This window comes from Caenorhabditis elegans, chromosome V, assembly GCF_000002985.6.
Source record: "Caenorhabditis elegans chromosome V".
NCBI classification, from domain to species: Eukaryota; Metazoa; Nematoda; class Chromadorea; order Rhabditida; family Rhabditidae; genus Caenorhabditis; species Caenorhabditis elegans.
The window spans coordinates 6,303,306-6,316,629 of NC_003283.11; the positions used below are offsets into that span (position 1 = coordinate 6,303,306).

Consider the following 13,324-nt stretch of genomic DNA (forward strand, 5'->3'; position numbering starts at 1 on the left):
TTTTCTTAGGTCTTCTCAATTTCCTTCCTAATATTAAAAAATAATTCCCTAAAAGCGCTTATTCATACTATTGTGAATTTTTTAATATTTGTTTACAATTATCATCAATTACTTTTAACGTTTGGTGGAATTTTGTTCAAAATTTTTGAGAGAAAATTTTTCAAATCGGAAACTATGTATTTCTTACTGTGAAAACGTTATCGTATTGTTAAAATTTTTGCATAAAACTAGTCCCTTGTAATTTTGTTATTTCAAAACTGAAACTAACGTAATTTGACAAAAAACATGTCAACGTATTTCAATAAACCCTGTGGATCAAAACGTGTTGCTAATATTAAAAAAAGTTCTCATATTTATACGGTTGCCTAGTACTCTTGAATCCATTTCAATATTAATTTTTATTTTACAGTACTTTGTCTGACGTTTCAATTTATATAGTTTCATTTTATCAATTACTACTTTTTCGAGCTACTCCTCACACACAACACTCGCCATGTCCAATATCACCCAAGTCACCAGCAGCATGGCTTCAGCCTCACTCTCCAACAAGGCTCCTCTTCCCGTCGGACATCAACCACTTGCAGAGAAAAAACCAAAAGAGGTCAATCAAGAAGGCACACCAGTCCAAATCGTCACAAATATGCGGAAAATCAGTGAGTTTCCAAATAAAAATATATTTTTGAAAATATTAAAATTGATTCCAGATCTCGAGAAGAACCACTCAATCTTCAAATACTCGGTGCAAGTCCTTTTTGTTTACCAAAAGTCGGACGGCACCGAGCTCGTCCTGGAAAAGTCAAAGTCCGTCGGTTCTGGATGTGACCATGAGCGAAGCAAGAGTCACTGCCTCCGCGTCTACAGAAAAGCAGCGAAGCAGTGCCAAGAACTGAAGAGTGGAGGCCCCTTTTGCTACGACAGCCAAGGTTGTCTCTACTCGTTCTCAAAGCTCAAAAATGACGTAAGTTTTTTTTGAATGTTTATGTACATACATATTAAAATAGTATTTTTTTGATATTAGTGTTTTTGTAAAAAGGCTCTCGGTATTTCACAAATAGCGACAGTTAGCCAAAGAAATTGCTTAAAGTAATAATCTTGTTTTTCAGGAGTTTTCCACCAACATCACCGGCTCAGATATCTCCAACAACCCAAAGTTCCTCCGGGTGGAATTTAAATTGGCAAAAGTTCAGGAATCGTTCCAAACCACAACGAATGATGTGGCAAAGTCTGTCAATTGCCGTCCAGCCCTCCAGGAAAAAACAATCCTGGAGGCGATGAACCAAATTGTGTCTACGGCACCCATCAATCAGTGGGTTTATTAATTGTTTATAGATCGAAATAATCATTTTAACTTTTAAGTCCTAACGTCCTGACAATTGGAAATTGCGTGCACTACCTGTACGATGACACGAATATCGATATCCGAAGCATCACGGGTGAAGGTGGAAAAAGTTCTGCAGTGGGAGCTTCGAAAAGTGTCCGAACTCTAGAGGGAACCGGAAAAACGCCGTGTCTATACATGGCAACTGAACGTAAGTTTTCAAGTTTTCAATAAAATATGTAAAATGTTTCTTGTAATTTCAGTCAAAACAACTCTCTTCCATCCAGACAACTGTTCATTGCTGAAAGTGTTCATGGATTACAGAGGATTCAATGGTTCTCTGAAAGCTAACTCACCATTTGTCTTAAAAAATAAAAATGCTTTTATCGGTTAGTTCACGTTTTCATCAGCTCAAACTAGGACGTTTATAGTAGGAATGTGATTTTGCATGACCTGGCGCCTGCCTATAACCGCCGTCTTTTCAGTTCTAATGTTTGGCGTAAATTATGATGTTGTCAGAGTTTAGATGTTTTTCCCACTTTAATTAGTTAAAAACAATTTAAGAAAGGAAACCGAGGTTCTTTGACAGAAAGCATAGTTGTAAGCGCGAGGCAGGTGGTGGCAGCCTTTAAGGCATGCAAACATTTACACAACTAAACGAAAGACGTTGCTGTAACTTCATTTTTGGAGTTTTTCCATTTCAACGGAAATAATTTGAAATGAATTTTTTGCAGGTTTGTGGTGCTATACCACTCATGGAAAATGTTCTGATTGGAAAGATGATCGTCCAATGATCAAAATAAAAGATTTTGGACTGTCTGCCAAAGAAACCACCTTCGAAAGAGACAACAAGAAAATTTCAGTCTTCAACTATTTCCAAGTGAAATACAACATGACACTGAAATACCCAGATCTATTCACTGTCGTTGCTCGAGGAAAAGACGGAAAAAATCAACATATTCCAGTGGAGTGCCTTGACCTTTGCAACTCTCAAACAGTTCGGACGGAGCAAATGGTCGGAACGGAACAAGCTGATTTGATTAAAGTGAGTTTTTAATTCAATATGTTAATATCAATCAATTGATTTTCAGCTCGCTGCTGCTAAACCCCATGACCGCAAGAAGATCACAGACACCGTGGTGAATTCCATCGGACTCGCTTCAGAGCCAAAAGGAATCATCTCTGTTGGTGCACCAGAGAGTGTGACTGGACTCGTTCTTCCAAAACCGGACATTTACTTCTCTGGTGGAAAAAAAGTATTTTGGAATGATCCAAAGAAACGAGGACCAGCCACCGATTTCATGCCAGCTGGAACATTCATCAAACCAACGAAGCTGACCAATTGGGAGGTTGTTTTTGATAATGGAGTTCAGTTGGTGTAAGTTTTTTTGAAAGCAAACAAATATAATTAGTTTAATTATAAAATTTCAGAGACTGCATCCAGCACCTCACGAGCACGATGCGCCAACTCGGCATGGAAGTATCGAATCCAACTGTCTCCCTTATCAATCGAGGATATCTGAGAGTGAGTTGCCAACCTCTTTAGTAGTTGAATTTAAACAAGTACAAAATATTTAAACTTTAAAAGTACACTCCCCGGAAAATTCTTGATTTTATTTTCTCTTCTCAGACTAATTTATTAACATTTACATATGTGTTTTTTTTCAGTCAATCTTCGAAAACGCCAAAGCTGCCAATCGACAATTGATAATGTTCATTACAAAATCCATGAACAACTATCACACTGAGATCAAGTGCCTCGAGCAAGAATTTGATCTTCTCACCCAGGACATCCGCTTTGAGACCGCCGTGAAGCTTGCACAGCAGCAGAATACTCGTAAGAACATCATATATAAAGTAATTTTTGTAATTTTTCAAATGATGTTTTCCAATTCACTTTTTTTTAGACGAATATGAAGCTCGGTGGTCTCAACTACGAGCTCAGAAGTGGCGTGTTCTCCAATTCAAAGAGGCTCATCATCGGATTTGAAACGTCACAGAGAGGCGGTTTGGGAGACGTACGTTTGAGTCTTCTAGTTTTTTTTCGAACAACATAATTTCAGGCTCCAATTGCCATTGGTTTTGCTGCTAATATGATGTCGCATAGTCAACAATTCGCTGGTGGTTATATGTTCGTCAAGAAATCGGCCGACGTGAGTTTCCTCACTCCTTGCCGCTATATTGAAATCAATTTCAGAACTATGGACCTGTGATCCCCGAGATTCTTCTCACCATCCTCAAGCAGGCAAAGGCGAACCGTCCAAATGATAGACCAGATGAGCTTCTGATCTACTTCTCTGGAGTCTCTGAAGGACAACATGCTCTTGTGAATGAGTATTATGCAAATCAAGTCAAGGCCGCCTGTGGACTGTTCAACGAGTCTTTTAGACCACACATCACTTTGATCCTCGCCTCGAAGGTGCACAATACCAGAGTCTATAAATCCGAGGTACGTTTACTAACAATTTATATTGATAAGTTTATAATTACATTTTTAAATCACCTTAAATGACAACGGATTCAAGGTTGTACTGTACAATGCATTTCCATAAATACTTCCAAACATTTTTAATAGTGGTTCAAATTTCTAATAGACAAAGTTTTAAAGTTTAGCTGAGTCTTTTTCAAAACTTCAATCCGTCATGTAATTTTTTTTTTTGGAAAAATGTTTCATTTTAAAACTCGGATTAACAACTTGTTGCTCAACATTTGGAATTGTCTTTTAAAAAAGTGCATGCTACATTTCAGAATGAAATTGTTTTCCTATCAAATAAATATTCAACTTTCAGAATGGAGGAGGAGTTTGTAACGTCGAGCCAGGAACAGTGATTGACCACACAATTGTGAGCCCTGTTTTGAGCGAATGGTACCATGCCGGCTCATTGGCTCGTCAGGGAACCAGCAAATTGGTCAAATACTCGCTCATTTTCAATACCAAGAAGAATGAGAAGTTGTCAGTGTACGAGGTGAGTTTATTTCATTTTTGGTTAGATTTTTTTATTGTTCCTATTTTCAGAGACTCACAAATGAGCTCTGCTACGAGATGCAGATTGTTTTCCACCCCACCAGTCTTCCAATTCCGCTCCACATCGCGGGAACTTACAGTGAAAGAGGCTCCCAAATGCTCGCTCTGAAGAAGTATGTTTTTCAAAAATCTAATAAGCAACTTTATTGAAATAAAATTGATTGGAAATTATAAATGATTATGTTTTCAGGCCGATCTACACCAATGGCGAATTTAATCAGGTTGCCACCAACGAACAGCTCGGCTACGCATCGAAGAAGTTGTTCGGTACGAGATTCAATGCATAAAATCATCATTCGAGTCGAAAATAACTGTTAAACCAAATAATTGTTTCACTGATTTTAAAAAATCTGTTTCCCTCCTTCTTCATTCTCCAACTCATTCCTTCAAACCTATTCGCCTATTGCCTTTTTGCACTTTTCTGCTCAAAATCTGAATTAATTTCCACCTGTATTTGTTTTGATGTTCCGGAAAAGGTTCCATGATTTGCCTTAATACTGACAGGTTTCATTGTATTTATTAAACCGCATTCCTGTCAGAACTTACTGTTTTCTTGTTTTAAACTCTGAAAACCCGCCATATCCTCAATATCCGTGTTTTTTGAAAAGGGGTTTTAGGCAACTTTTCTGATTCATTGAACTTAAAATATCAATAAACAGGTTATAAAAAAATAAAGTTGTTCAAGTTTCAATCCAAAATTAGTTTTAATTCAAATATGGAGTAACACCAGTGGGGTCGAAAAGCGTCATTTTATCAAAATACACCCACAATAAGACAAACAGAATTCATATCTATAAGGCTCTACAAGGCTAAGACAACAAGCCAAATACGTTTCGATTTTTCAACTATTACACTATATTTTTTAAAAATTTCCGATTCGTCTTTCTCAAAAATTCATTTTAAAAAATGGGAAAAGTAGAATTTAATAGCTAACATTTTTTCTACTCGATTCTGAAAAGAAATGTTGACTATCCAGTGGATTAACTCAAATTTTAAATGATCACCAATGGGCATCCTTTTGCAGCAAAGTTTGAGCTTCAAAGACACCACGTAAATGCATCAACAAAACCAGTAATAAACAACAATCAGAAGTACAGAAAAGATTTTATGTATTCAAATATCGGGAAATAATATGAAAAAGGGAATTGATAAAACAGAACATTTACTTCTTTCTGGAATATTTTGGGTACTCTGAGAAGAGAAGCATTCTCTGCTTGCAAGTGGGACACATGACGCTCTGCTGGAGCAATGGCGCGGCACATTTCTCGTGGATGCTCTTCGTGCATCGTTCACACTTGATTGCAGACTTGTCGTTTGTCATGATTTCATCGTGACAGATTGCGCAAATTGCATCGTGGACTACAGTTTGTTGGCCTCTAGTAACGGTATAATAATCTTCCAAAAACTTTGCAGAGAATACTGGGAACTCGGGGAGTTTTGGTAGTGTCTCCGGAGCAATGTTTGGATTTTTCTGAAAATTATTCAAGTTTATCTAAGTAGTGTAAATGTAATTACCTGAAGCATGGCCAAGTGGCGATCTACCATCTTGATGTACACCTTGAACTTAGCGGTAATCTTTTCCAGCTCATACTCCGCAGAGCTCTTCACAGCAGGATCAGTGCTCATTGCAATCAACCTTAATTTAATGTTTTAAAACTTTTAAAAAAAGTTAAGCTTACTTGTTAGCCATAGTTCCAGCTTTTTCCAACGGCTTCTCATTTTTCAGACGCTCTTGGGCTGCGAACAAGCCTAGAAGAGTTTGGTGAAGAGGTTTTTCAACCATTGGAGACGATGCTGAAGATGGATCTGGGACCTTCACATTATCTTTCTCAAGTTCAGCTTTTTCCTGTGCCATTCTCAATTTCTTGTTCTCCCTCTTCCTTTTATTCTTAGCCGCCCTGTTTGCAGATGTGCGTGGAACTTTTTGTTCCTCGTACGAGTCGTTTTCATATTCATCTTCACTTCATCACACAACCAGTTGTACCTCGACGGGTGCTTCTTCTCGTCCTCACACTTCTTACATTCAAGTCCGTGAATTCGGTGGCACGCCTTTTGGGTGTGAAGGAATGCAGCTAGCTGAAAGTTTGATGAACTAAATTTTCGTAAGATTAAACACCCCCATAGAGCAGTGGAAAAGATTGACGCGTATGAAACCTAACTAGCAGGAAAGGGTACCTGACACCACCATGTTCAATTCGCCACGTATTTCCAGACGTACCTTAGGATATCCATTGAACACTGCAAGCATCAGACAGATCTCTACTGCATCGTACATATCACAGGTTCTAAGAGTTCTTTTCATCTTCTCGGCGACCACCTTTTTGTAAGCAATTTCTGCGTAGTTGCGGATGTTCCGGAATCCCAGCAAGCCTAGGTATTCGATCTCGGCGCGAACGTCTTCATTTGTGAACCCTTTTGGAGCAACGTCTCGGATCGTTTTTGTGGTTTCCGGTTTTGCGAAAGCTGTTGAAAATGTCGAATCTACACTGTCAATCACTGATTCTTCGAGGAAGTAGATGCCTTGCTGAAAAAGAACTCATGGATAAAATTAGAAATCATAAACTTACAGCATATGGCTTGAAAATCTTAACGAGAGAATCCATATAATTATCCAAGAATGGCATGGTTTCTTTGTTTGGTGACTGAAACGCCAGCGAGCCAAAAAACATGTCTCTGAGATGCTCCAAGAGCACATCGGATGAAAGTTTGCAAAACTTTCCGTTCGACAAGCGGACCGGTACGGCGGTGTGCTTCGTGCGTCGGATGGATGATTTAACACACTGAAATAATTTTTCTTTAATTTTTCTGTCAATTATGCCAAATGCTGGGTTCTTACATAAAAATTATTCAGCAATCTTCCCGTGCTCGCCATAATCATGTCGACATCAGCAAAGTCCATGGTCTCGACACAATTTTTCATTAATGAAGGATTTGCGACCTCCACCTTGTATTCCATGGCTTTCTCAAGTTCATGTACTATGACGAATACTTGTTCTCCGTCATCGAAAACTCGAAATGTTGGTCTTGCTCTTTTGATCTGAAAGTTGATAAACTAGAAGCTATAGAAATTAATGTAGGTTTTTCGTCTACATGGTCTGAATTACAACCATATTCTAGTTATTATGTTTTTTGTAAAATCAGAAAGAAAGATTTACGACGCCAATTGTTTCTGGTTCTGCGGCCCATTACATACTCATACGATGAAAGTAACGTAAGTGACCAATCTCAGAAAATGTTGGGGATCGGTAGATATTCAAACTCACTTGATCCGGTAAAAACCATTTTGGTCGCTTAGACATAATCTTTTGAAGTCCGGGAATCATCATTCTGCAAAGCTGTTCCAACATACTCAAGTCGCGAGCTACCACTGAACGGGGATGTTTGGTAAAATACTCATTGAGTACTCCCATCAACGGGAGCATTTCTCTTCCAGTTCTCGGAACTGGCAGAATACTTCCCAATCTCTTAAAAACCGGAATCTGCGAGTCGAATCGGATGTCTGATGCCACTCCGAGTTCGAGGTCATCAATGCTCATCGTGCAGTCTTCTATAAGTTCGTCAAGTTCTTCATTGAGTTTGATAATATCTCTTTCGAAGTATTCGACAAATTCACAGTAGGTTCCAAGCTTCTTCTCTTGAGATTTGAGGAAATATGTGAGCATAATCAGCGTCACTCTATTTCTCTGAAAATTAAGGATTGATTGATTGAAAGTTTACATTCAGAATTCTCACAAGAGCAGGCATATTCTTGATCAGCGTAGTTTGAATGAACAGGAAAATTTCGTTTTTCAAGAGGAAGAACTTGTCGGATTCCATATCTCGGTTGAGATAAAACTGGTTCTGAAAAATTTCAGATTGAAAAGTATAAATGGGAGCACCGTGTCGCGTGTGCGATCTGTGATGCATCAAAATTCTATGGAATTTGTAATAAAGAATACTCCACTGTAGACCTACATTATACGGGACACTTGCATCGATTCCAAAATATTGATGATTTCCTGGAAAATCGATGTATTCCTTCAAATTCTCCCACAGTTCCTCCGGCGATCCGTACATTCCTGAATGCATTTAAGTTGAAATTTTGTTTTTAGACTTTCGTTTTTTGAGAACTCACGAAGAATATCTGGGTGTCGTTTCCCGAAAATTTGCATAGCCTCGATTTCTTGCCCGTCAGGTGTTTGGAGTTCGGTCGAAATTCCGCTTCCGAGTTTGATAGATTGACGAATCTGAAAATGGATTTTTCTTTAAAATTTTTTGTTTCCTACCACTTACCGTAAAAGGAATATACTTATGAGCCATTTTCTGAAGACAACCCACTCCAGGCGGCACGAAATTCAACTCACCGAATGGCATGGTTTGTCTGAAAATTATTCATTAATTCAAGGAACAAAGTTCACCAAACTGGCAAAAAGAAAACAGAATGGCGTCTCAAACACCGTTTGGTGGGGCATACGTGGCCACAGCCCGCGCATTCGAAAAGGAGGAGGTGTGAATGCGCGCCTTGTTGGTAGGCACAAAAGTTTTGAGACGGGAGAGAGTTAGTATTTTCTGTATTAGAGGTTAAAAAAATTTTAAAAATGAAAAATAAAAAGAAGCATGCACCAAAAGAGAAAAAGTAAAAGTGAAAAGTGAGGGAGCCTCTCAAAGTTTGATGACGTTGTCCACGTGTCCTGTAGGTGTAGTGTTGGCAAGGTCACGCGTGGCGGTTTACGTGAGTCAGCGTTCGTCATCCTTTTGTGCATCCAATAGAAGCACACAGTTTTAGTTAGGCATTATGGAATACTTATCTGGTAATAATTATCAATCTGTGGTAGGAAAGTTTATTCCTTCTCCGTACACAGGGGATTTCACAAAATTTTGTCAATAGCAGCTTCAAAAGGTAATTTAAAAGTGTTCCGGAAAAATCATCAGCTTTGAAGTTATGCTTATTTGAAAATAAGAAAAGAATGGAAAAAACAAGAAAACCACTTTATATCTTGGTTCAAATTGAAAATATTATCAGAAAATACACTAAGCGCTTGCAGAAGAATGTATAAAAAGCTTTGAAGTGAGAAATGTTTTGAGAAAAGAGCCAACATGCGCTATGAAGAAATCGAGCAAAAATGTGTAACACAAAGCGATAAGATACAGTATCTGTAGGGTTAACATAAAAGAGGGAACAAGTGTAATATTATCGCCAAAACGATAATGGACGGTCAACTCCTCTTTGTTGTTCCAATGAGCAGTGGGGTTGTAAACTGGCCACCAGATGGGCTGATCCCGCAAATGCTTGCCGATAATGGCCATGCCAACTTACATTTACAATCCAATAGTGAAAACAGATTGAGAAAACCAAAAACTATGGATCAAGAAAAACCACCAGAATTGACAGGAACTATTACACTCTCACATGGCTCCGTGAATCACATAAAGTCTTCAGAATACACTTTCTCCGGGTTCATCCAATTGTCAGCTTTGTTTCTGTTGTTGTTAAAAATTTTTTTCCAACAACTTCGAAATTTGAATGTTTCTGTTCTCATGCGTGTTTGTGAGAAAGTTCAGCCGAAAAAGTTTAAGTCTGCCGTCTTGAAAAAATAATTTCCAAAAACAATTACACCTGTCTGAATTACATACATATATACCTCCAAATGCCAATGCTAATTTAAACACGGTTTGTAAATATTTCAACAAATTTGGTAATTTGTGTTTGACTTTTTGTATTATGTATTTTCAAAAACATACACTGAATTTCACTTTTCTGATACCGTATTGCCTCTGATAGTGAGATTCTTACTGATGTAGACTGTATTACTATTATTAGAGACTACAAGACTAACTTTTCCAAACGGTAGTTGTAAATTAGACTTAGTAACTCTTTTGATATTTTCGCGGTGGCTGTGCCAATTTATATATTCTCATTCTGACGTTTTTTGTTGTAAATTTTCAATTACCAAACCTCCCTGAAAAAGTATATATAGTGCTCTCGCCTGTCTCTGCACAACTTTTAACGGTGATTCGTAAACACATTGTTTATTTTTGGTGAATACCTAACCATTTTATGATAAATTCCCCTCTAAATTACTATTGTTGGTAGACATTTTTTGCTTATAATTTCTGGGTATGCCAACTCCTCCCACTAGTGGTTGCCAAGGTAAAAGGAGAATATAAAATAGCAAAGAAAAGCAGAAAGTGGCTCAGGTGAAACAACTTTCTAACTGATTTTTATTCATTCATTCGAAATGATTTTTTTCTAAAATAATTCTTTCAAATATTTTAAACAAACTAAATTAGAAAAAACGACCAGAAATATTTTAAGTTAAAGAATAACATAATACGAGTAGGTGAAGTAATATTTGGGCACATTAAGCTTGCCGTTCAAAGTGGGAATGAAAGTTTTAAAACACAAAATGTTATTCTCGACGTCCTCGTCACCAAATTTACCTAAAAAGATAATCAATAACTATTATTACATTGTTCACTTTATTTTAATTTTGCTTTTTTACTCTTACGTTTCAGCCCGTGTTTGAACATCAAGCATTCAGAGCAAGATGGGAACTTGCTTCTCAATTTTGAAGTCTGGAAAAAGCGAGAATGCGGTGAGTTTATATATTTTTATTTTTTAGTTCAGCTTACTGGAAAAGCTACCTCGTAAGAACTTAAAATCATGCTTAATGTGTCAGATTGTTCGAATTCAACAAGGATTCCTCGAAGGGTTTTGTGTCCAAACCGCAAAAGGTGACCTCTGTGATGTGTTCCACGGAATCCCTTACGCAGAACCTCCAATTGGAAAACTGAGATTCCAGGTGACCTACTTTTAATAACTATTTGGTTGCTATTTTTACTTTTGGCGATCAACACGATTATATTTATTGGCATCATAAGCTTCCCTATCAAACAACTTTTTTGCAGAAACCTCAGCCACCTAAAGCATGGGAAGGGATTCGAAAATGTAACAAATACCCGAATCGTTCGATTCACAAAGAAATGCCATGGGATAAAGCTTTACCAAGTGCAAATCAGAGTGAAGATTGTCTCTACTTGAATGTGTTTGCTCCAAAGATCAGAGAAGATAAGGTGAATATTTTTATTTGTTAAATAAATTATCAACTTGATGATCTCTTAATTAAAATAGTGACCAGGCAAGAACATCTGCAAACTCCTTGTCTCACGGGAAATCATTGTGGTGACCTTCCATTATCGTCTAGGCTTCCTCGGCTTCCTATCAACAGGAGATGACGTGTGTCCCGGAAACTATGGACTTTTTGACATGCTTGAGGCAATGAGATGGGTCCATGCCAACATTTCCTCCTTTGGTGGTGATCCAGAAAATATCACACTTTCTGGACAATCAGCTGGTGCAGCTGCTGCAGGTCTTCTCTCATTCTCCCCACTCACCAAAGGTCTTTTTAAAAGAAAAATTGTGATGGGTGGAAACTCATATTGCCACTGGGCAACGACCTCCAATCATCATATCAGAGAATATTGCAAGAAGTGGGCGAAACGACTCGGCTGGAAACCCCAACTAAACTACGCGAACAAACGGGAAGAAAGTGTCGACATCTTCAATTTTTTCTATGGATTGCCCACTTCAAAGTGAGAAATTGAGAAAGGGAAACTTGTTTTCCGGAAATCATATAATTTTCATAGTTTATTAGGGGTGAATATAGCTGAAGATTGGATGTTTGGAAAACGATCTTGAAAAAAAAAACATAATTTGCCTAATCACATATTTTAGTATTTCAGACTTGGTATGACAATGTTCTTCTCTAACACAATTTTCAAAGAGTGCCACTTGCACTTCCACTTCCACTTGCTCCAGTTATTGATAAAGAGATTCTCCCACACAACTGGAAACTTCTCCGAGAAACTCAAGAGCATGTGCCCTCAATTGTTGGTGGCGGAGAGTACGAAGGTCTTTTTTTCTGTGAGTCTTTGGTTAAAAGAAACCTACGTTGAATCCTTTCCGGACAGTAATTAAAAAGGATCATTCTTTCAGGTGCAATTGGTTTGCTACGGGGTACAGAGAAGGAAATTGACAGCGCCATCGACGTTTTGTCTAGGAAAAACGGATTATCCAGGTCAAAAATCGAAACGATGACCGAGAAGGTTTATGGTGATTCGCCAGCACTGAGAGCAGACTTGAAAGCCAGAAAAATGCTTTTTGTGCAGGTATTTTATCAAATTTTTACTTGAAAAAAACTAGAATCGTTTCAGCTCATTTCCGACATTTTCGCCAACTATGGGATCTATCGGTTTATGAGAGACTGCCAACAGCGAAGTGTCGAATGCTATGGCTATTCATTTGACCATCGAAGTAAACGAATGTGGGGATGGCTACAGCACGTGGCTCCATTTACCGGTGGAACTCATACCTCTGAAATTACTTACCTGTTTGACTGCAATGCCTTGTCCACGCCACTTGGAATGAGCAAAACTGACAAAGTAGTTAGTGGAATGACCGCCGATTACTATACAAACTTCGTCAAGTTTGGGTAAGTCACTTTTTTTTAAATGAAAACAAATTTGAAAACAATGATCAGTTTTTGACATTTTTTGTTTGAAATTCTAGAAAAAATTCAGAAAATTGAAGAATAAAAAATATAAAAATTGTTTCCAGAACACCAAACGGACTAAATTCCCAATTACCAAAATGGGAACGGATTTCACCAGACGATGAGCACATGAAATTGATCAGTATAAAACCAGAACCAGAAATGAAAACGGTAGTTTATGGATATCGCATGCAACACTTTGAAGATTGTCTCCAACAACCCGAAGTTCCTCCAGGTGGAATTAAAATTGACGAAAGTCAAGAAATCGTTCAAAAGCACGACGAATGAAGTGGCCAAGTCTGCCAATTGCCGTCCAGCCACCAATGAGTATATATTTTTGTGCAACACGAGGTAACTGGATACGGTAAATGCTTTTAGAGTATTGTTGAAGAGGTCAACATGAGCGGTGTAGGGCATCTTCACTAATCACAAAGTTCACCAAGTTGTATT

The 13,324-nt window shown here is 38.0% G+C and overlaps 1 protein-coding gene and 2 pseudogenes across 3 annotated transcripts; 2 read left to right on the forward strand and 1 right to left on the reverse strand.

Moving 5' to 3' along the window:
• The first annotated feature begins 465 nt into the window (after positions 1–465).
• sago-1 (Piwi-like protein) lies at positions 466–5,032 on the forward strand. The gene is made up of 15 exons (NM_072209.5): positions 466–653; positions 705–958; positions 1,104–1,306; positions 1,357–1,529; positions 1,582–1,707; positions 2,053–2,363; positions 2,410–2,696; positions 2,750–2,843; positions 2,987–3,175; positions 3,226–3,336; positions 3,382–3,471; positions 3,516–3,767; positions 4,108–4,284; positions 4,335–4,456; positions 4,534–5,032. Exons 1-15 carry the CDS (start codon positions 494–496, stop codon positions 4,628–4,630), a joined length of 2,646 nt encoding a protein of 881 aa, NP_504610.1. The 5' UTR covers positions 466–493; the 3' UTR covers positions 4,631–5,032.
• A 473-nt stretch (positions 5,033–5,505) lies between these two features.
• On the reverse strand, positions 5,506–8,696 carry K12B6.8 (annotated as a pseudogene). Its single transcript has 11 exons — positions 8,616–8,696; positions 8,458–8,569; positions 8,298–8,401; positions 8,076–8,183; positions 7,607–8,026; positions 7,180–7,380; positions 6,911–7,123; positions 6,562–6,867; positions 6,023–6,419; positions 5,859–5,979; positions 5,506–5,814 (listed from the first exon to the last, which is right to left on the reverse strand). Coding segments are annotated over exons 1-11 (2,372 nt in total).
• A 2,174-nt stretch (positions 8,697–10,870) lies between these two features.
• T28C12.5 lies at positions 10,871–13,162 on the forward strand (annotated as a pseudogene). The gene is made up of 8 exons: positions 10,871–10,918; positions 11,003–11,125; positions 11,232–11,396; positions 11,462–11,915; positions 12,066–12,246; positions 12,319–12,491; positions 12,537–12,814; positions 12,940–13,162. Coding segments are annotated over exons 1-8 (1,645 nt in total).
• Positions 13,163–13,324: the final 162 nt, after the last annotated feature.

Excerpts from the sequence above, each read along its gene's own strand:
- sago-1 (NM_072209.5), top strand. The coding sequence starts at position 494 with ATGTCCAATATCACCCAAGTCACCAGCAGCATGGCTTCAGCCTCACTC. Across the intron at positions 2,697-2,749 it reads GATAATGGAGTTCAGTTGGT|AGACTGCATCCAGCACCTCA; the intron begins GTAAGTTTTTTT and ends ATAAAATTTCAG. Across the intron at positions 3,768-4,107 it reads CCAGAGTCTATAAATCCGAG|AATGGAGGAGGAGTTTGTAA; the intron begins GTACGTTTACTA and ends TTCAACTTTCAG.